At 42.6% G+C, this 26,147-nt stretch overlaps 1 protein-coding gene across 7 annotated transcripts in view; it reads right to left on the bottom strand.

The window, feature by feature from the left end:
- Positions 1 to 26,147, bottom strand: part of Pde4b (phosphodiesterase 4B) — a 337,171-nt gene that overhangs the window by 30,022 nt on the left and 281,002 nt on the right. For 6 of the 7 annotated variants that reach the window (XM_027402289.2, XM_035439769.1, XM_035439768.1 and 3 more), the window contains one exon: positions 6,733 to 6,845. In XM_027402289.2, coding sequence (XP_027258090.1) covers positions 6,733 to 6,845 — 113 coding nt within the window. Of the gene's footprint in view, positions 1 to 6,732; positions 6,846 to 7,411; positions 7,511 to 26,147 lie in introns of those variants that run through there. The other variant, XM_035439771.1, reaches the window with a different exon arrangement.

Raw genomic sequence — 26,147 nt, forward strand, 5'->3', positions numbered from 1 at the left:
TAGTTCATAACTGACTATATAGTGTTCTATCAGCTGGTCAGAGTCACACACTTAATTCCTTTTGAGAGGTTTGTTCATTTAAAAGACTGGGTGAACTAGCTCTGAATTCAGAACTAGTGAAGGAACCAGTTCCTAGACATACAGATGTAGAAATATTTAGATTAAGCAAAAAGTACTACAAGTCACATTTATTTCAGAGAGCTAACTCCAAACACTTTGATTTGCTAAGTTTTCCTAATACTAGAATATCAGACACTGAATCACACTCAAGAATACAACTCTATTCTATAATTTTAAAAAACAATAGAAAGGAATTCAAACAATAAGGAAAGAAAGTAATTAAACAACAATAAATAAAGACTGATTAGCTAAATCTTCCCTTTAATCTTTGAAGACAATAAAATAAGAACTCTGTCTGAACCTGGGAGTTCCTCAGTCCCAGTAGCTCTGCTACAAAGGTATGAAATCTCTATTTTCTGCTCAAGCTACAAGCACTGGGAAGGACACCCTACTAGGTGAAACTGCTGCCATCATTTGAATTACAATAAAATCAAAAGAATAGAAGAACCCCTCTTTCTCTTTCCATTGGAGGAGAAATAGGGGTGGTGGTGGTATGCAGGGAACAAGGGAATTTGTAAGTAGACCACAGCTTTCAAAGACAATGTTACTATCTTATCTTAAATTAAGTTAGGAAAAGCAAAGAGAGCTGGAATTTTGTACACTAATTCACACGAAGTAAAGAATGCCTGACATTACTACTACCATTTTCTTGAGTGCTTATGCACCAGTTCCCAGAACTATGGCAGTTTCCTATTACCTGTGTTACAAGGACTGCCTTCCAGCCCAGGCTAAGTCTGGAATTAATGGCTGGGCTAGAGGCCAACAAGGTAACTAACTAACTGAACACTAGAAATTTGAACCAGACCTAACCAATAAAGGTCTGTGTTAGAAGAATAAGCCCTCCCACCAAACACTACACAATTCACATTGAAGAATTGCTAAGTACCTCTCAACTTTCTCTGCCATTTATTTGTCTCACTGGGATCCTGGCCCTGATCCCTGATGCTCTCCCAGCCTCACCAAGTCCAAAGCCTCATGAGTGGTGTTAGGCAGGACACTACCACTGAGCCACATTCTCAGCACTGTGTGTGTATGTGTGTGTGTGTATGTATGTGTGTGTGTGTGTATGTGTCTTGCACATGTACATGTGTGTGTAATTAGAGTTGGCTCTTAGAGCTCATACATGGTGACAAGCACTGTACCAATGAGCTGCTTTCTCAGCCAGGGTGCTTTTATACATGTATGCTAATCAGTTATTTCTACTAAATCCCACTTTACCCATCTGTAGATATTGCCTATTACAAAGAGTCTCTGGATATTCAATATGGGTTAAAGGACTTAGCTAAGTGTCTGCATGCAGCATCTATATCCATAGGAGTACTGTGACTGTCTACCATCAAAAATTCAAGACCTGATGTAAACCACAGAAACAATCTATTCCAATTACTTTGTTTCATAATAAGGAAATGAAAAGATTTAAAAATGATTTAATTGCTCTGGAAAATATTCCCAGTAAAGGTCAAGCTAGAATTTAAACTCATGGCTTATATTCAGATTCTTTCACTTTATGTGGCTGTCTCTATACTTCATATAAGGCTATAAAGGAAGAAATCTGGGTCAAAAAATGCATGCTTCCTCTGCTGCCTGTCAGAAGGGATTTTCATTGTAGTCTGACCTCTAAATCAAGATCATCCCAAACATTTGTCAGGGCAATACTACAAGCCTAAATGCTTACAAATATAAACTAAGCTATCTCCTACTCGTAACCTGACAATTCATCATAGTCAGGAAGGGCATCTAGAGCCTAAACTCTTTGAACTCAGCACTACCCCAGCCCTGTGCTTTTCTGACCATGGGGGACGTTGCAGGCAACCTTGGGTGAGGCCTCTGCCATAGCCAGCATGTCCAAGCTCCCACACACTTTCTCTCCAGTCCTGTGCTGCTGCCTCATGGCTGTCCCTGGGGCCTTGGCCTGCGTAACTCTGCAAAAGCGCATGCACACACAGGCCCTGGGAAGAGGGTTCAGAGCCCTTTGGACAAAAAATGAGAAATCTGGCCAGAGGCACAGTAAGATCTGGAGGGCATTGCACACATCCCTTGGGTCTGATCAAGCCACTTTTGTTCAGAAGGGAACGTACTAGGGATTCCTTCAAGCCTAGGAGTCAGTAGAAGGTCCCTGTCTCACCATCATCACTGATTAATCCTTCAACAACCTGTTTCCCTGACTGACAGAGTTCTAGATGAATCTTTTGACCATTAAGATCTATTTCCTTTCAATTCTGTTAGGGCCAGCATTTCCTATAGTTATTGATTGTTGAGTGGTACAGAAAGCAACTCACTCAACATTCCAGCAATGTGCTTGCCTTGGTCATGATCACTTTCCAGTGTCAGACATTCTGGTTTCCTAGTAGCTCCAGGCTGGTAGAATTGAGTGACTTTATTCCCACCCTCTCTCCCTTCCTCTTTCTCTCCCTCCCTCCCTGCCCAGAGCATAGGCAAGTAGTTGGTACAGGCTCTTGTAGAGCTGGAAAAATAAGCCTTTGTAGCTAGAAGGACTCACTTCTCCAGTGATGGAATCTATATGTGATTTTAGAATCCCTCAAGAAAATACCATTTATCTGCCATTCCCAGCTGTTGAGGTTCCTTAGCAAACAGTTACTGAAGTGCTATATCCTGACCCTTCAGTCTAAAAGAAGCATTGGTATCCCAGACTGCGCTTCCCAACTTCAGAATGTCCATTTTCATCATCTGGATCCAAATCTGTCTCAGGCAAATCTGCTAGAGAAAGAAAAGGTCCCAGAGGGGCTTGGGGGCTGTGGCTAATAATTTGAATGTAGCTGTAGTTGAATACCACATACTGTATGCTTGTCTTTTGACACTCACCATGCCAGGTACTAATAAGCCTTGCCATTCTTTTCACCTGAATCCTAGATCAGAGACTATGCTTCTCAGTCCAAAAGGGGAAGGAACACCTCCCACTCCTCCCAGTCCCGGCCCCACCCCCTAGGATTGTTCTGGCCCGTCCTTCCTCAGCCACTGTTGTTGCAACCCTGTACTTTTCTGACTGCGTCTGTCAGGAAGGCGGCAGGAAATTCTAGTCACCCTCACAGCAGCTGTGCCATTCCTCCTATCCTCCTCTGATGACGTGGGTTGGCTTTGGTGACAGGAGGTCAGGAATTGAGCCATAACGAAGGTCGGAAAGAGAGGTCACTGTTTATGCTGCACTCAGGCTGGGGATCCCGGTGGGGCTGTTTGCTTTCTTCCTTTCTATACTGTTTCTCTTTCCGTTCCTCTTTTTGGGCAGAGCCCAAGCATCCTGTTTTCAAAACATCAGGCTGTTTTTTGGCAGATGAACTCACGCTCTGATGAGTTTTGCCGAAGTGTGAGACAATTCTTCCAGGTGAGGAGGTGACAAAACTTGAAACATGTCAATTAATGAGTAAATCTAAAAGGGAAGGGCTGGACACAGCTAACCTAACTTAGGCTGGTCACTGAGGAGTCCAGGCATTCTTCCCACATCAGAAACCACGGCTGTGGGCTGTGTCCACCCTCCAAGCTCCTGCTTACCTGTCACTGACTTCTTGCCATTTGGATTTTATTACCTTTTAATTTTGAGAAAATGTTCTCTAACACTAACTCATCTGGCTCTAGGTTTCTATAAAACTTTGAAATGCCATTGGGCCTGTTGCTAGTATTTAGGGATTAAGAGAACTGTTCTGGTTAGGCACAGGAGCAGTTCATCCACTCTCCTGTAGAAGCAAAGGGAAAGTCACACCTCTGAATCACTCCTTCTCTTTAGGCCACAGACGGGTCAAGGAAAATCATAAATAAAAACAAGAAAGTGTCCCCCTGGCCAGATACAAGAACTCCTAAAGGCTGCTTGCTTTTTCTCTACCAAAGAGACAACTCTCCACCTTTCCGGGCACAGACACAGACTGGCACCTATGTTACTCAGTCACACTCCCTTCACAGGACAGTGGCTCCCAACTCTGTAAACAAAAGCCTTTGGGTCAGCTCTGAAGCTTAAGTAAGGACCCAGATTTGGTTTCACAACAATGTAGTAGGTCTTAGTAAGTGATCCCCCACTGGAGTCTTAAGACGTGCCAGGGGCACATAACTCAATACTTTGGGTACACTAACTCTGGTGAGGCCAGGCCCACTTTTATATTGTAAAACTGAATCTTCAGACAGTTAAGTAAGTCGGGTCATATAAAACAGCTAGTAAGTGAGATAGACAGGATTTAAAACATGCTTCTCCAGATCCAGAGCTCTTCCTATTTTCCCACCTCCAATAAAGTACATGTATACTCCCTTCCAGCTCTTGTTGTGGTTCCTTTGTATAGTGAGAGCAAGCAAAATACGGTCAAATCTGGCTACTTCGTGATAACTAAGATGGTATTTCCAGATAGCTGCTTATACAGAAATCTCCGATAATTTCAGGGTTTAAATTTTAATGTGGAGTATTCACTTTGGTGTGCATCACTTTGTCTCACTTTTCCAGATAACACCAATGAACTCTTTTTCTGGTGGTCACACTGTATTCTCATGTTGTTATTCTACAGGCTCTTGGGCTCAGTCTCACCCAAGAAAATGATCTGAACGGAGTGAATTAATGAGCTGAGGGGAGAGACCTTTTAAACACAGCATTCTCTTCTTCACTCACTGGACTGCTGCGATGCCCTGCCACCTTCCCACCAGGAACCTAGACAATAGGCCAGGCAGCATGCTTCTGTTTTGGCTAACCAACTGTGTGTGACATTTCTTTAGAATTAGCTCTGTTCAACTTTCATTGCTTCCTGCATGGGACACCCTCCGGGGGGGCCGGGATTCTCTTGTCTCAATACACACCTCCTTTCATATTTAACGATACATTGTTAATAACTTTACAAGACAGTGAACAAGGCCAGCACTCTAGACCCACACTAGACATGGAAACTCATGACAATGTGAAGATTCTTTAGGACTGTTCTTTTTCCCCTCTGGCTAGTCCCCTGCTTTGTCTTGGTGACTCCAGAAGCTCATGTCCTTGATGATGAAAAACTACTGAGAAGACCACCCCGGAATTTTGCATCCACAGGTAGCATCAAATGTCAAAGAATAGGAGATAACAGGACATCTGCGGATGCCCTGAAGCTGGCAAAGCCTGTGTGAAAAAGTCTATGTAAATCCCAGAGTGATTTGGAGAAGTTACACAGTGAAGCCCCCAGCATGGGGAAGCGGTTGGGTTTTACACCAACCTGGAAAGTCCCTGCTTAACAGGGAGCTTGAGAGAACTCAGAAGATACTAGTTAAAACCCCAATGTGTCCTGTTTCTTTATTCCCCACCAAGTGGAACTCTGAGCTAAAATTTCAGAGGGAGCTCATTTCTGCTCTGTCTGTTATGATCGGTTCACAAGAGAGTAAGGAGGACCCCAGTACCACACCCCAGCATCTCCTAAGGATACCCTACTTCCTCTGCCATGAGGCTCTGAAGAGGAGCCAGCAAGCTCTGCTCCAAAGTGGTGCTTTTTACCCAGGGAAGGAAAGTGCAATCAGGGATGCACCTTGGGCTGGAAGGGTAGGTGTGGTACACAGCTTCTTCCAGCCTCAGAAAAGCAAGACAATAGCAAACAGCTCAAGCCAGAGTTGTAGGGGTGAACTCCATGAGGTGCGGTGTCCAGGATTCCCCTCCAACTACATGAATGTAGATACATATACAACTTCATAACTTCTAACACACACACACACACTCACACACACCTGCACACACACATACATACACCTGCATATACACACCTGCACACACACAGACATACACCTGCATATACACACCTGCACACACACATACACACACACACACTTGCACACACACAGACACACACCTGTGTATACACACTTGCACACACATACACACATAGTTAAAATTCTGCATGAAAACATGTAAACAAGCAGAAAAAACTAGCAACAACCCTCACTATATAATGTCAATAAATTAGCACTCTGTGTCCAGATGTTAATTAAACAAATGAGATAATGACAGATAATGAAAGCTCCTCAACACTAAGTTTTGTTTTTCTGGATATTGTAAATAAAATCTGGCTTTTTTCCACTATGGATTTTAATTTTAAGTGATTTCACCTTTAAAATTAGGAAAAACAAAACAAAACCCAACTTCCTGTGGTAGAAAGCAAAATGTATTGTTTCTTTCTTTCTCCTCTTTTAATCTCAAGCAGCGTCAGCATCACAAAGGAAATGTTACAAATCCCCAAATGCCCTTGTTCCCAGCAAGGATTTGTCAGCCTGGAAGGTAATCTGTTTTCTCTTTAAAAAGTGGTGGACCTACTTTCTCGCCAAACACGTGTATGATGCACTAATTAAAATGTGGCGAGACCAGCACCCTGCCAGGTGAACTGATGAAGATTTCAGTTTTCTACTAATCGTTTAAAAAGAAAAGGCATCACCATTTGTAAAAAATGATCTGGAAGCTACGCAAGTGTCTCTCACTTAGATTCAATACTGCTCGGGTTCAAAGATTTATTTCTGGGCATTAACGCGGATTAAGAAATTTCAGTTTACTGTGGTCCCAGGGCACAAGCAAAGATAGGGTAGCACTTCGACAAAGTCTGGGACAGCTCAACAGATAGGCTGCAGCCTGGAACTTCAGTTGTAGTTTAGAGAAAGGGGTGTCCTTACCTTGTTTGAAGCCATCTCGCTGACAGAGCGGTAGGTCTGGATGGTCTCTAGCTGGTCTAAGCACCAGTCTAGTTCCTCCAGTGTCTCCATTGCTAGTTTCTGATATGATTCTTCTGCAAACAAACACACAGACAGGTAGTTAGGCTGCAGCGGCTGCAGGCTGGCCATAGCCGAGTCTCCTCCGCCTCGGCTGCTCCCGGCGCCACTGACGGTGCCCCCTTGCTCCTTCATTGTTTGCTTGCCGACTCCTTGCTTCCAAGCTCTCTCTGGTGCTCTGCCCGGGGGTGGCTGGTGCCAAGTTTTCACCCCCTCGCCGGGATGAGGTGTCAGTGATCTACCAAGAAACTTCCTCAGAGGAAGAAGGCGGGAACCTGCGCCCAGACGCTCATCTGCATAACTGAGCCCTAAAACTCAGGGCCGAGCAGAGTTTTCTCAGGCTGCCTCTGCCTTAGTCATCCCGGGGCTCTGTGGGGTGTGTGATGTCATTTCTGAGTGTTTGCAGTCTGGAGGAGAAATGAGGAAGGCTTTCCCCTCCTTTTGCTTTGCTTCTAGGTGAAACTGTCTCGCTATAGCCATGTGGGGGCAACTGTTTGACCGTGCTGTTCCCAGTCAGGGCACTCATTCATTCTGGGGGAAATGATCCAGTTGAGTCCCTTTGGACTCAGCGACACTGACCCACCAGGGACAAGTCCGAGGCATAGGCTATTCCTTTCTCTTCGTGGATTATCTCCCTAATCTAGGGGTAAAATGAGGTCTCCCCGATGATAAGACTCCAGTCTAGAGAAACTGTCTGGAGTTTTACGTGAACACGTTTATTGGCCTGGGAGTCTTGTGGCTCTTGTTATAATAAACAAAGCCAAGACTTCCCTTGGGTAGTGCCAGGGTCACAGAGAAACTCTGAACCGGACTTTCAGGTGGAGCCAGATGTGCGCTCTTCCTTTGTATTGATGCTAGGGGGTCTCCTTTGTTGCTGCCTGGAAATTTTTCAAAGTGTTTCATACCAAAAAATCAACCAAACAAACAACCCCACGAAAAAAAAACAAAACAAGAAACCAACAGTGCGTTCAAGATCATACATCTGGCTATGATTGGAAAGCTCTTCTTTTTCACTTCCTAGCACATGGCATTCCGCAGCCAAAAGTTTGTGGGTCTCAATAAATATTTCAGGCTATTGACTTAAGACTTAGGTTAATAAACACCGAATTTATGTTATAATTTTAGGTGAATTAATGAAGCTTAAGGTACATAAAGCAGGCAGACTCTCCACATAGCTGAGAGGACCAGCAGCTAATCACACATTCCAGAGCACAAGCATACAACAGGCAATGATAAGACACAACGTTCCTGCCTGCTTTAGAAGGCTTACACAGTGGCTTGAAACATGTTTATGAAGAAACCCTGGTGAGATCACACAGCCTTTCATTATCACATGAAGAATTTTATGTGTGTTGCATCAAATATCTGGCACAGAAAGAAAGAACTGAAGTGTGATTCTAGGGAAATGGGGTGAGCCTGTCCACAAATGCACACTTCACAGAATCGGGCATTTGTTTATCCTTGCAGTGTGCGCACACTTCAGGGAAAAGAGGGGTTAAAACTCAACATCCTGTATGTCATACTTGAAAACCCACAAAACCACCGGAGGTGACTCCCTCCATCTTCTTTTTCACACTCCTCAGTGTGCAGACAAGAATGTAGGTGTTTTTCAATAAAACCCATTTCAAATCAGACTTGCACATACCTCGCCTCTCTTCCTCTTCATCTTTACAAGGCTGCCTCAACTCCAAGATTCTCCTCTCTCTCTCACTCTAGAGTGTCCTGCAGGCAGCACCCCTGCAGGCAGCACCCCTTTTCCCCAGTTTTCTAAGAGGTGCACTTCTTCAACAAAGCTTTGCCTGAAGGGACCGAACCCTTGCACCCCCACTTCCTGCCTCCCTCCCCAGATGCTTGGGCTTCACTGCCTTGATGTCTTCCACACCACCACCTGCAACCTCTGTAACTGGGACCAGACATTCAGCAGGCCAGCCAGAAGAGGAGGGGTTTGCTCCGAGTTGTTGGAATCAGCAGATATGCAAAACGACTGTAAGATAAAATAGTGCAAAGCAATTTGTCCACGAAGAAAAGGGGATATGATTTCCACTCCAGCTTCACATAGGAAGTACAGAAGTATGCCAGCAGAAGCACTGAAAAGGGAGACCCTTTCCAGTGGTGTCCCCCAGTACTGATTGCTGCAAGTGGTGCATATACAGCATCCTACTATCATGCAAACCTGATGCCTGCCTGACAAACACTAGAGCATCTTGCTCCTGTATCTTTCTTAAAGCAGACTATTTCATCTTGAACTTTGGTTAGATTGGTCACTTTCCAAATTCTTTTCCTCTCATAATAACTGCTTATTTATTAAAATATTTTATTAATTCTTTCATAATTTCACACATTGTCTCCATACATATATTTTCCAAATCCCGTTCCCACAGTCAGGATTTCATGCCCCACTCATCACAAATGAGGCAGAGGGCATAGGCACAAGTGGGAGAAAGGGATGCTCTAACACTTGTTACTCAGGGTTGTAGCTAGGAAAATGGCAAGGGTAGCTTAGCCCTGACCTCCACCTTGCGGCTTTTTAGCCTTGGAACCATAGCTGAGTATTTGGGACCCAGCAGACACCCAGGTGATACCAGTCCAGATGGGGATGAAATGCCTGGGCAAGCACTTGCAGAGCCTTGGGCACTGGTGAGGTATAACAGCTCTTGTACAATGTGATGGGAAAGCACCAGCCCCTCAGGGAGAACCAGGAAGGCTGGCTTTCGCTTTGAACAATTACTGTGTGATCTTAGACTCCCATCCCCTACAACTGTAAAAGGAGGATATGCATATTCAAATTATAAAGAGAAAAGGTGAGAGGATGTACATAGCCTTTAGCAAAGAAGCCAGTGCTCAGTAGGTAGGTGAGCAGTATGTAGGAGCAGTTAGTACTGGCAATCAAAGAAACCCAAAGGCCCAGCACGAGGGAGGATGGGGGTGTGAGGAGGAAGCAAGACAGCAGAACTGAACTTTCAGTGAGGGCTTTTTCAGTAAAGATCTGAAGCACATTTTTGCAGGGCCTGGGACAAAATTAAAGTGCAAGGCTTCTGGGCCAAACCCCAGGAAAGAGAACTGGTGGAAGAGCTAGAATATAAGAGTTTTTCCTTCCTTCTGCATACTCTGTCATTGTCCCCCATGAAGTTCTTATCCTATAATACTTTCAGACAGACAGAGAAGCTGCAAAGATAATGGAATCCCTATACTCTGGCATCCTACTTTCCTCATTGCTAACTGATGTTTTACATTATTGTAGTACCTTTGCCTCAGTTAGTGAAGAGCTTGGTGAGTTTCACTGAACATCATATTCTTTCAGGCATAGGAATACTATGAAGAGAGACACAGACCCTCCAGGGAACTTGAGGGGCTGTTTCCCATGACTGAAGGAGTGTATACAGCTCACCAACTGCTGGCAACCCCTCCTGCAGCAGCCAGGTTGCTGTACTTTGCCTGGCCTGGGAAAAGCAAGGCACATGTTTTTCCTTGTTACAAGTGTTGGGCAAGGGGGTTTCCAGTGTCTTACTTCACATTATAAGCACACAACTGTTTGGTTTTCCAGTAGAGTCCTAAAGGTACTGTTAATCCTTCACTGAGACTGGATGGGTATCTAGGTCAGAGGTTGTGCTGGTAACAAAAACTAGTCATTTGGGAAGAGGGAACCTTAATTGAGAGGATGTGTCCATCAGATTGCCTGTAGGCAAGTCTGTGGGGGCATTTTCTTGATTCATGATTGATGTTGGGCCGGTGATATAGGTGGTCCTGCATTATATAAAAAGAAAGCTGAGACAGTCGTGGTGGTGGTGGTGGGGAACAAGCCAGTCAGCTGCATTCCACCATGCTCTGCTTGAGTTCTTGCATCCAGGTTCCTGTCATACTTGAGTTCCCACCTTGGAGTCCCTCAGTGATGGACTGTGATCAATTGTAGCCAAATAAACCCTTTTCTCCCCAAGTAGCTTTTTGTCATGGCCTTTATCACGACAGCAAAAATAACCTACTGGAACAGTGATAAATGAGGAATTTGTCCCACGGTGACACAGGCTCTGTTTACTATATTGTACCCTTGCCCACTCAGAGTATAGACAGCTTTTTTTTCATTAATGCTTTTGTTTATTATGGATTTCACTTTATATTGTATGAGGATACTTCTAGATACAGATGCTCCTTTTCTATAAAATTAGGGCTGTCAGAAAAGACAAACTACAGATTTTGAATCTTTCTTGGTCTACATGCATTTACTATGTACATACATAAGATTGCATAGACAGCTCTTAACTATGTCCCACCTTAGGACTTTGCATAGTACACTCACCCAGCTCATATCCTTTTTGCTCCTGTGCCCAGCCTTTGCTGGAGATGGTGAGAACAGTAGTCACAAGTGGCGATGGGGAAGAAGGAGGGTGGATGGTTTCTGGGACGCCAGGGATCAGAGGAAGAGAGTGGTTGAGAAAATCGGGCTAGGGATATAGCTCAGTGATAGCGTGGCCTGCCTAATGACTTGGACCCCTGTTTAATCCTCAGCACTGCAAAGAGCAAGCAAACAAAGGAAACCAAACGCACCTACCAAACAAGAAAAGTATTGGAGAACCTATCCTAGTAGCCAACTTCATTTGCAAGACACAAGTTCTGAGATAAACTATGAGCTCTGAGGCAGCCAATATGGGCTCTTCTACACACAGGGCTCTATGCAAGTACACAGGTTCTATTTCAAGAAGGCTGTCTCTACTTCTGTCATGCATGAGACAGTCCTGAAAGAGACTAATGCTGTCACCACAGAAACAAGTGTCAAGGGAATAAGGACAAGGACTGCAACCATGAATGGTGGTATCATCGAGCCTAGCATTCAAAGAGAAGCCATAGGAAAAGCCAACCTTCTTCCCTTCCATACCTCTAAGAGTGGCTGGGGAAGCTTTTCCTTCAATAGAAAGGCAGGAGGTATCATATTTGGTGAGTGGGAAAAATTATAATTAATATTAATCTTGTAATGATATATTGTATTCAAATAGCTCTTTTCTCAAAGGAACTCCACAGGGTTCATTAATCCTTGCAACACCTCTGTGTGACAGACAGCCAAGAGGGTATGATTGATTTATATTAAGGCTCAAGCCAAGGACAAAGTTGGCAGTTGAATCATCAGAGACAATAGAACCCTCCAGATTCCTGGCAGGATTGCATTTGCTCTGTGCTAAAGAGGACTCAGCTCAGAGCCGAGAAGAACTGTGTTCCTGAAAATGCTGCATTTAAAGTCACAACTCACCATGTCTTTTCTACTTAAAATTGCATAATTGCTTTCCTAAGTGTTGCCAGTCCTGAGTCTCCTCTTCCCTTTTCCGTCCATCTAGCAGAGCTCTCAGCAGAGGGAGGCTGTGCAACACTTCCTCAGAAGCCTGGTATGACCCTCACATTAATCTTCTACAGTGACTGGCCTCAGGCCACTTACCCAAGGTCAGCAAAACTAAGCTTCTTCACATGTAAAGTGAGGTTAAGAGAACTATCCTGCTCTCAGGAGAATGTATACAAAACAGTCAATAGCCTTTAAATATATATATATATATATATATATATATATATCATGCAAACATATCATTTTTATTACAAATGGGATGCAGGTGCATTGTAGAAAATTAGGAAATGGCAGAGGAGAAAACCTTGACATGATCTAAGTCTCAGTGGTAGACCCCAATTGTTAACATTGTAATACAAACCTTTTCATTTATATGCACGTATTTACATACAAATGCATATAACTTAAATAAAATCACAATGTATACTAACGAGTACTTTTTACTCATCAATGCTTTCTCCTCCACTCCACCCCCCATTTTTAAAAATTTTCCACTAATCTATTATTTGGGATCATAGTCTTATTTCCCAGTCTTTTCATTCTGATCCAGGAGCAGCACATGTGTGTGTGTGTGTGTGTGTGTGTGTGTGTGTGTGTGTGTGTGTGTGTGTGTGTAATAGAAGGACAGACACAGGAAGGATCATGGTGAGAAGGAGCAATTAGAAACCTCCGAGAAGTTACATGCAGCCAGCTACTCCCAGGCAGAAAACACCGCAATAGATATGAACACTTAGAAAGTCAGTGATCTGGTTGGCAACAGACCTTAGGGTCCCTAAAAGCTGCCCTGACAGTGTAGGGAATCTCACTGTGATTATTTACCCCATGACTTCATAGCGGAGGGGGACAGAGGCTCTCTAAAAACTGGCCCTGTAATGTAGGGAGCTCAGTGTGATCTTATTACCCCCTGACTTCATGGAGGAGGGGGACAGAGCTCCCTTCTAACCTCGATACTGTCTAAATTGAAACTTACCACTCCATACAAATGAGGAAGTTGGAGTTCAGAAAGGTAAACGCCCTGCCCCCACAAATACACATGATTAGGAAGTGAAAACATCCCAGCATACCCTAAATATAAACTTCCCTTCAAATTAAATGCTATTGGAATACTACCTAAATGCTGGGATATATATATATATATATATATATATATATATATATATATAGTGTCTGATAGAAAAGAAGTATAAAGATCTATTCCCTTATGAGCGTCATGTCACCTTTTTCATGAGAAGGTGGCAACTGCTTGCATAATGGGTCAAATTGATCAGAACAATTACCACATGCAACATGGAGGGTAAATTTCCTAAGCACATATAAATTTCCTAAGCACATTTAGTAGAAAACTAACAAATAAACACAGTTACCAAAACCCACCTGAAATAAAGTATGATCCAATTTATATAATGTGTTAAAGGGACCAAAATGAATCTATGATGTAAGAGGTAAATAATGATCACCTTGGGGCGGGGTGGGGATCAGACTTGTTGGTGACCAGAAAGGACTTCTATGGGGCTGACCATGGTGAAGTCACACATGTCTGGGTGCTGGCTACATGAATCTCATCATTTTGGGAAAGTTTATGTCTTCTTTCATGATTTGTTTGGTTTTTTTTTTTTTTTTTGACATTCTGTGTAAGTTTTCTTTCAACAAAGTTTCATTTAAGGAAAGTCTACCCTAAAACAAACACCACACCACCTACCCAAATATAAACAAGGGTGGCTTTCTTTCTTTCTTTCTTTCTTTCTTTCTTTCTTTCTTTCTTTCTTTCTTTCTTTCTTTCTTCCTTCCTTCCTTCCTTTCTTTCTTTCTTTCTTTCTTTCTTTCTTTCTTTCTTTCTTCCTTTCTCTCTCTCTCTCTCTCTCTCTCTCTCTCTCTCTCTCTCTCTCTCTCTCTTCTGTCTGTCTTCCTTCCTTCCTTTTTTTCTTTTGGTGTTTTAAGACAAGGTTTCTCTATGAGCCTGGCTGTCTGGAACTTGTTCTGTAGACCAGGCTGGTCTTGAACTCAGAGATACACTTGGTTGTGCCTCTGTAGTGCTGGAATTAAAGACATGCTCCAGGAAGAGTGGGGTTTCTTAAAATGTTTCTCCTTCCCTTCTATGAAACTACGGCAATAAGCAACTGAACTGGGGCTTCAGTACACAGCTGAGGGATGTCAGCCAAGCAGTGGGTTTTGATGTAGAACCAAATAGGATGCCCTATTAACTCAAACGTTTGTAGCCTGCATTGGAGTCGGGCTGAGCTGTGTGTGAATCCTGCCTGAGTCACTTGCAAGCCACGTGTTCTGACACACACAAAAAACTACTCCCCACATCACATTTCTTCATTTCTTCACTTTATATGAGGGCTTGGGGGCTTCAACAACTGGGAGGATTAAGCAAACAATACATGCCAGAAACATCTTGAGAGCTTTTTTTCTGTTTTCTCACCTTGTCTTTGGTCTTCACTTTCCTGAGAGTAGATAGACATGTTTCACAGATAAATCATATAGAGATATGCCTGGGCTCCAAGGAAAGAAACACAGATAAGAGTGGCCATAAATGTCCCTTCTGCTAGATTATGCCTTCTTGGTACTTGTCTAGATTAGGCTGTTGGTTTTCGCTAAATCCTACTGAAAGAGCAGAGCAGTGGCCTATCAGGTACTGGCCACTGTACAGGAAACAGTTCATTAATTCATCCATTCATCAGAAATATACTGAACACCTACTATGTGCCAGGCCTACTGCTGGGAACCATGCTAATTATAACACCAAGTAAGTCGTCTTAGGATCCAAACTGTCATGGTGTTGAATAATCAGAAATCCATTTGCCATTCTTTGAACAATGAGTTAATGATCTTAGAGGCCTTAGCGGCTTCCTTTCTGTTTTTCCAAGGATGTGAGATGTATACATTTGTTAGATTCTTTACACTCAGCTAATGATCCTAATTTTATGCACCAGCTTCTAACTCTGTGGATGACCTTAGACTAGGTGCCTTGAAAGGTGCCAAGTACCTCAATACTAGTGTGCTTATTTCATTCTTGTGTTCTTCTCCATAGTGGAATAAATGTATGTTAATCCACATGGAAATAAGACTCGTTATTTCAACAGGTTAATGTCATTGGCTATTTATGTGGTGATCTTCATTATGACTTTGTCTCTTGTAATTAATAGCATCCTTCTTTCTGTCAAGCCATGGTGCTCAAAGCTGTCTATTAAATTTTGAGGAATAATTAATGAAGCACACTCATGTTGGAATGCAACATCTCAGGAAAACGTGTTTTGAACCTTAAGTAGAGCATTCTTAGAACAAAGTGTAGCCACTAGACAACACTTACATGCTCTTCTTCCAAAAGCACAATTTATGAGTCCTAGGTGGGCTTCCTTTAGGCTGGACTTTGTTCATGTGTCTTGACAAATATGGAATACTGCAATGGCTTATGACAGGGACTTCACTCTGGGTGGATTCGTTGGAGAGTTTCACAGCCCTCAAGGGAAATAACAGCGGAAAGTAGGTCATTTTGATGCTGCTGTCTTTAGCAACTTCTCAAGACTCCGAGTTACAAATCTCCAATCACAACTAGCATTTGTGTATATAACTTGACAGTTTACCAGGCACTTTCACTTGTGTGCCTCATTTTTTCCTTGAAAAATAAACCCTAAGGAATAGAGTAATGATGATGATGTGTAGTTTCCATGATGCCCATGAGAAAACTGAGGCTTAGGAAGGTCCCACAATTAACTCCAAGCCTTAAAATGAAAGAGAAAAAGGTAGGGGGAAAAGAAATGGGAGACAGAGAAAGGACCTAAGTTTTATGACTCCACATCCTGTGATTATTTTTTAAAATAAGCCACAAGCCATGTTATAAACAGATGGTAATCATGGAAGTTCGTCTTTCTTGGAGGCTTACAGACAAAGCAAAGCAAAGTCCCTGATGTGCCAGCTGATTGGAAGCTCTGTTCCCCTTGATTCTTGCCGCCCATCCCCCTCAGCCATTACCCAACTGAGAAATCTCTCCAGAGTGACTCTAACTTGAGTATTTGACTGTTAATGAAAAAGCTGTGCTCATTCATCAACAAACAAAACAACAACAATAAAATGTATACCTCCAAAGTTAAAGGAACTTAATCATTTGTAGTGGTTTTAAACTTGGTCCCTGGAGTTACCCTGCTCTGGGGGTTATGGTCTAGACTCATTTCTTACTGTCAACCAATCTTGCAGAAATTACTTAGGCTTCGTGTGTCCATTTGTTTTTCTTAGCCACACAATAAGAACAATAGTATCTGTTTATATAATGGATCTTAACTATGTGCAGTGGAACTAAGAGTTGGGGCCTTGAAGAGGTAAATATGTGTAGAGCCCTCATGAATGGTATTGGCAACACTATTAAAGAGTTGAAGGGACCTAGGCTTTCTGTCCCTGCCTCACAAGGGAGGGCACATTGCTGTCCCTGCAGAGGACTTTTTTGCTACAAGATGTCATCTTAAAGCAGAGAACAGTGAACCTGATGGGACTTTCATATTGGACTTTACCCTCCCAAATTGCAATAAATAAAATTCTATTACCCAGTTCAAATATCTTGTTCTAGCAACTGGTATGAACTAAAATGTCCTCTTCAATTGCAGTTGCCTGTGCAAGGGATGATGGCAGCCAGCACTGTGGAGAGGGACAAATGGATTTGAGACATTTAAAAGGGAAAGCCTCTTGACCTCCAGAGTATATGGTTGATGTTTAAAACTCACCATCCCTTCAGATTTTCTGGTTCAGAAACATGACTTTTATCAGAATGTTCTCAGTTAATTCAATCCAAACTAGTCATATGCTCATATGTGCAAGAATCTAATGACACATCTGAGGTTAGTGCATTAATATATGTCTAGAAATAGTTTTGAAAAAGGCTTTTATAGCCTTCTGGTCATCTCATCACCAAATTATACCCATAAGATTGCTGGGTAAGCATAAAACTTGGAGAGCAGTCCGCCAAGTGCTTTGAACAGCTCCTTTCAGCTTGATGCCTTCAGCTACACTGCTAAGACATGTTGTAGTTGTCTTGGCTGCAGCCTGCACTAGCTTTCCCAGCTCTCTCCACCTGGCCAGTGCATGTCTGTCTTTTAAGATTTGCCTTGAAGCCATCTCTTCCCCATTTCCTGAGCATTCTAGGTTGTTCATAAGCATTCTATGTCAAATTAAATTTTCTTCCTTTAAGGTCTCACAACTCATGCTGACCACTACTCTCAACTGGCCATATTTTACCCAACTTTTTCAGCTTAAAACACCCCACTAGATGCTAACCTTAAGAGCAGAAGATATTGGTAGACCTCTTAACTCGCCCAAAATATCAGAATATTGGTATATCCATTATTGAAGGGGGAGGGGCCTTTGCTGATGAATATACTAAAGACAAGGCATCAATAATTCTTGTTCCTTGTCCCTTGTCACTTGTTTCCAAATAAGCCATGTTCTTCCTTGGTGATTTATTCAATGTTACAAAATTTATTCAGTGTTCAAAAAAAAGTAATGAGCTCTGAGGGATTTTTTTTTTTTTTTTTGCATTCTCGCCTAGGTTTTTAGAATGGCTAGTTTAAAAATGTGGGACATTCTGTCTGTCAATAGGACCTTTACAAAAATCACTTGGAGATTTTAACCCCCTCAAACAGCTATGTTCAGCAAATTATTTATAAATTCTTATGTATCAAGTGTTACTTGAATCCTAACTGACATTTTCATTATAAAATTATATATTAGTTGTAAAATATATATGAGCAAAAATCAGAGGCAGCATAGATAGAACTTAAGGGTATCAGCATAGGAAGGTGTGGGGAGAAATTGAAGATGGTGATGAATGGGTGGGATTTTGACAGCAAAAATAATGAAGCAAGTAAGGGAGCACATGAAAAAAAGTCAGAAGTCAGCCACACCATCCAGTCCCATTTGGAGCAGCAGATATGCCAATGTTCTCTCCCTAGAACATTTGGCTATGGGTAGAGTTGGATAAAGCTGCAGGGGTAATGTAGTCACAGGCAGAGCTTGCCGGGGAGAATGTTTTATGCTAGACCAAGGGATCTGACTTTATTTGGCAGGCAATGTGGAGCCATTGAAAACTTCAACAAAAGAATGGTATGTGCAAAGTGCTTTATAAATCTCTTAATCCACTTTATAGTTGTCTAGTGCTTTGCAGTTATGGATTACTGTTTGTGTGTCATTCTTTTTAATCCTCATCGTACCTTATGAGAGCATGCTGGTTGTCCCTATGTTGTAGAGAGACTGAAGCTTGGGAGGGTTTGGTGTTTCACCCCAAGTCTTATAACTAGTAAACATAGAACCCAGAGACTTGATTCTAGTGTTTTTGGCTCCAAGCTCTATGTTTTATTTTGTTTTGTTTTTGCTATATGTAGCGAAACTTTAAGAACAGGAATTGTTGCCCCGATGGTAGCAAGTATACAGCATGGTAAAGTACATACATGAAGTAAATTGTCATCAGAGATTGCTAACTGAAGCAAAAGAAAGGTGCTTAAGAAATAATGTGGTCTCAAATTAAGGTAGGTTTCATAGGGAATTGAAGGTTATTTAAATCTTAATTTTAGCCTTATTCTTGTTTTTAAAAAGATTTATTTTACTTTTAATTGTGTGTGTGTGTGTGTGTGTGTGTGTGTGTGTGTGTGTGTGTGTGTGTGTGTGTGTGTGCGCCCATGTGTGAATGTAGGTACCAGTAGAGTCTAGAAAAGGGCATCTGATACCATGGAGTTGGGGTTACAAGTGTTTGTGAGTCTCCCATTATGGGTGCTGGGAACTAAACTCCAGTCATTTTCAAGAGTAGTGTATTCTCTTAACCCCTGAGCCATCTATTCGGACCCCAGACTCTATTTTTAGAATAAAGAATACCAAGAGGCAGTAGGTAGAAGTATTGTGTCTTCTGTTGAGTTCAAATGTGGTTAGTGGAGAAGAGACCAGTAGTTTTCTGAGCTCACAAAACACTATTGCCTAAAATCTCTTCCATCTGACTCTAGGAAAGAGTCTCTACACAGAGCTATCTTGGGTGACTCAGGTCACATAGGTAACTCAGGTCACCTGAGAGTGGCTTTGCATTTGACAGTCCATGTGCCAGTAAGAATAGAAACCTGCTCAGACTGCTTTAGGATCTGGGATTCCTGTATCATCCAGTATGACAGCTAACCCCCAGGGGTAGCTGCTGGGTACCTGAAATGTGGCTAGTCTGGCATAAGACATGCTGCAGATGTAACATTTTGTTTTGTACAAAAATAATTAAAGACAACAGCTTAACACATGGTTATAGTTCATAACAGATTGAAACAAAAGTATTTTAGATATAACTTAAGCCAGCTAATTATCAAAATTAACTGTACTTGAAATCTTAAGAGACTACTCAGTGATTAAGAGAATTGGACTCTCAGAATACCTGGGTTCAGTTGCCAGCACTCACATATGGAATTTTCCTTTACATTATATGACTATATATTGCTGTGATTGGTTTAATAAAGAAGTTGATTGGCTAATAGCTGAACGGGATAAGGTTATGTGGGAGGGCCAAACTGAGAATAATGGCAAGAAAAGGGGAGGAGTCAGACGTCAGTAGACACAGAGGAAGCAGGATTTGTAGAAAATGAGGTAACAAGCCATGAACCACGAGGCTGAGGGTGAATAAGAATATGGGTTAATTTAAAATATAAGAGTTAGCTAGTAACAAGTCTGAGCTAACTCCCCAGCACTTACAATTAATAATAAGACTCTCTTGTGTTTATTTGGGAAGTGACCGCTTAGACACAGAGAAATGCCACCTGTACCTACATGGTGACTCAAGTCTGAAACTCCAGCTCCAGTGGGTCTAATACCCTCTTTTGGCTTCTTATGATACTGGGGATTCATTTGATACACAAACATACATGTAAAGTAAAAATAAATTGTAAAAAAATGTACTTATTTCTTTCCATGTGTTTGCTAGAAATTTTTAAATTACCTATAGGATTTTCAATATATATATACATATATGATATATATATACATATATGATATATATATGTATATATATACATACATATATATATATATATATATTATATTATATATATATATATATATGTTTTTCGAGACAGGGTTTCTCTGTGTAGCTTTGGAGCCTATCCTGGCACTCACTCTGGAGACCAGGCTAGCCTCGAACTCACAGAGATCTGCCTGCCTCTGCCTCCCGAGTGCTGGGATTAAAAGCATGTGCCACCAATGCCCAGCCTGATTTTCACTATATTTCTATTAGGCCATGCTGTTCCAGAGCTAGAACCAGAATATTCCAAGGCCTATGTTCATCCTGCCATAGGTGCTTTCAAAGGAGTGCTAATGATGGTAAAGACTGTAGCTAACCCAGTCAGTCACTGTTACTAAGCACTTTAATCCTGCCAAGTTAATCTTTATCATAATATGATGAGCTGAATATTATCATATATATGTAACAGATAATTTTATGTTATGGATGAGAAACAGGGAAATCTAGTAACTATCTCAAGGTCACAGACAGAGAAGAGCTGGTCTTTCAACTTACTGAGTTTGCCCTGGAGCGATCACGGAGGCTCTCATGACTCTGCTGAGTAAATCCCAAGGAGACACTGTTTTTCTTATTGAACATCAAGCAGGGCTTGAGAAATTGTGTTTATCAACTCATCTAATATCTTTATCAACCCCAGTAAATATTTATTAACCATCTTTCATACTGAACAAACAAACCAAAGCTCAGAAAGGCTACATGGTTTGTCCAGTAACTATTGTTGGAGCCCAGAATATCCAGCCTGAAATCATAGTTGCTGCTTAGCATTTTTATCAGTTTAGGAATTATATGTGAACACCTTTAGGGCCGTTCTGAGGCTAAATTTCAGTGAGTGGCTCTTCTCTCAGACTGGTTCCTGGGAACATGCCTTTTTCAAAATTACTTCAAGAGTCATATTCGAACCCAAATTTGGTGCTAAGCATCCCATTTAATCTGACCTTCTTAAGTACCATTTTGTTGAAGTTCCATTTCCTCATTCTCTTTGGGGAGCTAATTAAATTTAATTTTAGTTTTTTTTTTTAATAACAGGAAAGAAGCTGGGCATGGTGATCATGCCTTTAGTTCTAGCACTTGGGGAGCAGAGGCAGGTGGATCTCTTTGAGTTGGTCCTAGTCTGGTCTACACAGTGAGTTCCAGGCCACCCAACAGTACTTAGAAAGACTCTGTCTCAAATAAACCAAGCCAACCAATCAACCAAAACCCCCGTTATTTATCTCAAGTAGTTTCGGGAAGAGCTGGCCATTCATCTCCACTAAATCCCTGACCTCAGATCCCATCATCTGCCCCAGCACAGGGTGTGCAATGTTTCCATTAGGCAGAGGTAATCATAGATTTTAGAGATTAAACAGTCGGTCCTCTTGAAGACTTTCTTAGCTAACATCTAAGCCTTTGGGGTTTGTGTCTATGTGGGGGGTGGAGGTGGAGCTCAGAAGTGGTTAGATGTGAAGAAGGAACACCCAGCAGGAAATTTGGACTCTCAGAGAGTTTGAGGGGTTCTAGATGAGCGGGTAGGACTCCTGGACGTGAAGACAGACAGCACAAGCTGAGCAGAAACAGGAGTTTTGTGGAGTGTGTGTTGGGGAAGGTTAACAACAGGCCTTATACACCCTTCATGAGGAGACAAACAGTTGCTTTGTGACAGATCCAGAACTTGCAAGGAGATGTAAAATTAGGGCCCAGGTTTCATGGCAACCCAAGTTGACACAATAGCAAACAAGAATAGTTTGAGAGTCAGAGAAGGCCAATGCTGAGTATGTCACAGCTAGCTGGCTCTCCTTAGGCCACCTTCTCCTTATTTAGAAGTGCTTCCGTTGCTGCCCCGAGTTCCCCGGGTCTATAAACGACGTCACTTCACTGAATACAGCTCCAGACTTTAGGAAAACAAAATTTTGTATTTCAGCAGTGGTTTTCCTGGCCTTTTTCCCTCCGAAGAATTTTAGTTCTGATTTTTCCCGGTTTACTCTTGGAGTTTATAGTCATCAACGCTGCCTGTTCCTTCTCTGTTTCTTCCGCTCTAATGCAGGGTCTGCTGCAGAATAATGTACTGTCTGTTTAAATGTGATTAAAGATTTCAGTGTTTGCTTTAAACCAATATTTACCAGTAAAATCAGGCCAATGTAAATGTGCAGGCTAGGTAGAAAATACTGGCTTAAATCAATCTCCCTGGAACACACCACAGACAGACAGACAGACAGACACGGATTTTAGTGGGAATTTTGGGTTTTGTCAGGCCACTTCTGCCATTTTGGCCTTTTTTTTTTTTTTCAGCTTCACACATATAGCAAGTGAACACTGATTAAGAACATTTTCTAGATAATGTAATCCTAAACTGTTCAAAATAGTTTTGTCATTAGCAAAGGTTAGGAGTTCATTATTTTTCCATAGTGTTTCTTCAGACACTTGTAAACTATCATGCTATCTGGTTTAAAAGGTTCCCTTGAATTAGGAACAAATCAGTTACTTGACACAGCAGTAAACTTAGAATACTAACCATTTTTAAAATAGCTCATGCTACAGTGTTACTGCAGAAACAGAGCAGACATTGTGAGCTTGAGCCAACTTTGCTGAGTTACAGCTTCAATTTTGCAAACTTTCCCTTGATTCAGTTTATTCATTGGTTGGATTCGTTGAATGAGTGAGTTGTGGCTACACTCTGAATGAATTCTAAGTAGTTGTAGTGTAGATTAGGAACTACTTAGCCTAGCCAACCAGCCAGCCAAACAGAAAGACCTAGTTGACACCTAGCAGCCAGGTCTCAGGAGAAGATCACAGAAGGTCAAGATGGAGGGTTCCAGAGCAGCTCTCTTCTTACATGGTGAACTCCACAGTTCCCATACTGCACTTCTCCTGTGGGAGGGAGCACCGGTCTGAGTTGAGGATGGATGACTGATTCATCCATAAAGGCCACTGAAATTGCTAATGGCAGCCTGGAAGAGTGCTGGCTAAACAGCAGGCACTTAATAAATGCTTTCCTCATATACAGATGAGAGAAGATGTATTGACCATGTGTAACTTGCAGTATAGAAGTTTCCAGATTTATGGGCAAAATCAATGTCTATGTCTAATGGTGATAAATTCATTTGTTGCTTCCTCTAATTCCAACTGTTAAGAGCCCACTATACACCAGAGACTGGAAACACCATTAAAAGGGTGATGTTTACCATCATGATCATCGGTTGAGATTTTATGTGCATTCTGAATGAAATAATTTGAAGAAAAAACCAAACCAAATAAAGTATATTTATTATCATTAATTTACAAATGACAGGCCGGTAGACAGGAAGTGGTAAATAGAACAGGAAGGATCCAAGTGTGGGGACCTGGCAGTGGATTACACTGGTGATAGCAAGAGCAAATGCTCTAGTAGGCAAAAGAGTCAGTCCTTGCTGCCCTCAAGAATTATGTGGCCTGGGATGGGCACAGAAAGGAGCACAGAACATAAATAATGAGGGCATAATAACAAGCCAGGTAGAGGTACCCACAGGCAGAAGGGCAGGGCCCAAATGAAAGGAAAGCAGGGAACAGAAAGATGTCACATGGGATTTAGTGTCAAGGATGAACAGGGCAGGGGCAGAGTATGAAATGAGCAGAGCTGGCTGGATTTGGAGCAGGGATTGCAATCTCCTGAATGGGGAGAGGTGAGAGGAGGGGAGCTTGGGGCAATTAAGACAGTGAGTGTATTTAAGTGGGCTCTCACTGGGAAGTGGCCCCGGTTAGCAGTTGCAGAGGAGCCTCCTGTAGAGACCTAGGCTGAGAGCCATGCAGGGAAATAAAGGTGCTGATGCTGGGATGAAAGAAAACAGTTAGGTTCTAAGCCATGTTTTGGAAGCTAAAACTACAATGACAAAAAAAATAGATCTTCATAAGACGTGGGGTGCAAGCTGTTAACTCTCACCACGTTTTTAGCTGTGGAGTGGGACACAAGAGATAAAAGGGAAGTGGGTGGCAAGTGAAAAGATGCCTGGACCATGTGACATGGCCTGACTCTCACATAGTCACAGGAGTGAGGGTGGATCTCCAGAGAATGGACAGAGATCAGTTGTGGAGTGTCACAGAGGAGTGCCACATGCCTGGACACGTTCACTGCCTTCCAATTGGTGTATTTACAGATGACTTCAGCACCTCCTCGCTCCCTCTACATTTCACCAGGCCCCATTGGGACCTGTGCACAGCAAAAACAAAGCTATGAGTGACAATGTGTGGGTGATTTCCAATTCTTCGGGGCACATGCTTACTGTGGGAGGTTGCTCTCTCCTCTGAGTATGTAAGCTACCACACCAAGCCTTCCCTGATGGAAAAGAAAACCAAAAGGGCTCTCAGAAGCCAACCATATTTTACCCAACTCTTTCCTTCCCAGGTGGTAATACTCAGACCCAGAGCACAGAACGAACATCCACAAAGAGTGCAACCATTCTGTCTACAGTTTCTCCATCCAAGCTTGAGCATACTAAAAGTAAACACGGCGGTCACTACCACTGAGGTCCTGAAGGACCCTAGAGACCATTTCAGGGAGACTGATTGCTTTCCTTGAGTGGAGTGCTCGAGGGAGGTTTCCTGGAGGAAGGTGCACATTGGCAGTGTTCTGTAGGATGAAGAGGAGTATGTGTGGCAAGGGATAGAGGAAAATGGGAAATGCATTCTGAGCAGGGGAAATGACATCTGACAAAGTTAAGAGAGCTGATACTCAGTGGTGCTTAGAGTTGCTGCAAGGGTTGAGTAGTCTTACGACCATGGAGGATGCAGATGGTGCACTGCTGGAATTTACGAAGATGTGAAAACAAGCATGAAGAAGCCATTTATATGGTGTGGTGTGGGAAAGAGTTAATGTCAGAACCAGAGACATATAGAGTGCCATAGGGGGAGACGGGGATCTTTATTTTCAGGTTTTTGGGCTAGTTATTGGTCTTTTGCAAATTCTCAGCTGCTGTGTTAGCGTGAAAGCCACAGGCAACACAGAAATATGTGGCTGTGTCCCGTAAAATTGTCTGCAGAAGCAGGTGGCTGGCTGGTGGGATACTGTTTGCTAACTGTGTTTCAGAGGTCTTGAAAGCCTAAGGTTACTGTCTTGCCTGGGGGAGACAGGGTCTCAGCCTCACAAAAACTTTGTCATACTGAGCCTGCAGCCTCTCTTTACCTAAGGCTTGTCAGCATGCAAAGTTATAGGCAAAGGAAGAGAGGCAGCAGAGTCCACATGGTGCCTGAGCTGACCTTGGGCAGAACAGGGAGATCACTGGGAGATGATACAAGTGGGCCAATGAAATCAAAGTCTCTTGAGAGTGAGGAGGGAGACAGAAGAGTTACAAGAGTTGGGGGGTCTCAGTGATGTGATACAGGGAAGGTTTGATTTGCTGGCGTTGAAGACAGAAAGTGGCTAAGACTAGAGTGTGTCCAGTCTCTTGAAGACAGAAACAAATGAGAACGTGAATGTTCCTTCAGTCTCTATGAAGGATTAAGGCCTTGGTGAAACCTTGGTGTGTGAGGTTTTAAGTCACCATCACTCTGTAATGTCACCTCAGTGACAGAAAATGAACAGCATTCCCTGGGCATTCTAAGGAACCCTAACTATCCATAGTGAAGGGTGCCTTTCTATGCCACTTCAGCCATCACTTTGAGCGGAGTGGGCTAACGACAGGAGACAGGGAAAGCAGGCCATTTTCCTGTGGTGTTCAGAGTGAGAGACATCCCTCAAATGAAAGCTTCCCTGGGTCCCACAGTCTAAGATGCTCTGTGATGCAGAACTCCACAGGCAACACTCATAGAGCTTCCCAAGCCTTGACCTAAGGATTCATACCGAGGAAGGGCAGTGTGTGGGGGGAGGGGGCGGCGCGCTCTGTGTGTGAAGGTGAAGAGCAAAGTCAGAGTACACACTCCTTACACAAAGCTCAGAGTGTGGATGCCAGCTACCAGAAACCAGCCCTCACTCTCTACCCCATCTGCAGTGGGTCTCCCATCCCACCCTACCAC

This window comes from Cricetulus griseus, chromosome 2 (genome assembly GCF_003668045.3).
Source record: "Cricetulus griseus strain 17A/GY chromosome 2, alternate assembly CriGri-PICRH-1.0, whole genome shotgun sequence".
NCBI classification, from domain to species: Eukaryota; Metazoa; Chordata; class Mammalia; order Rodentia; family Cricetidae; genus Cricetulus; species Cricetulus griseus.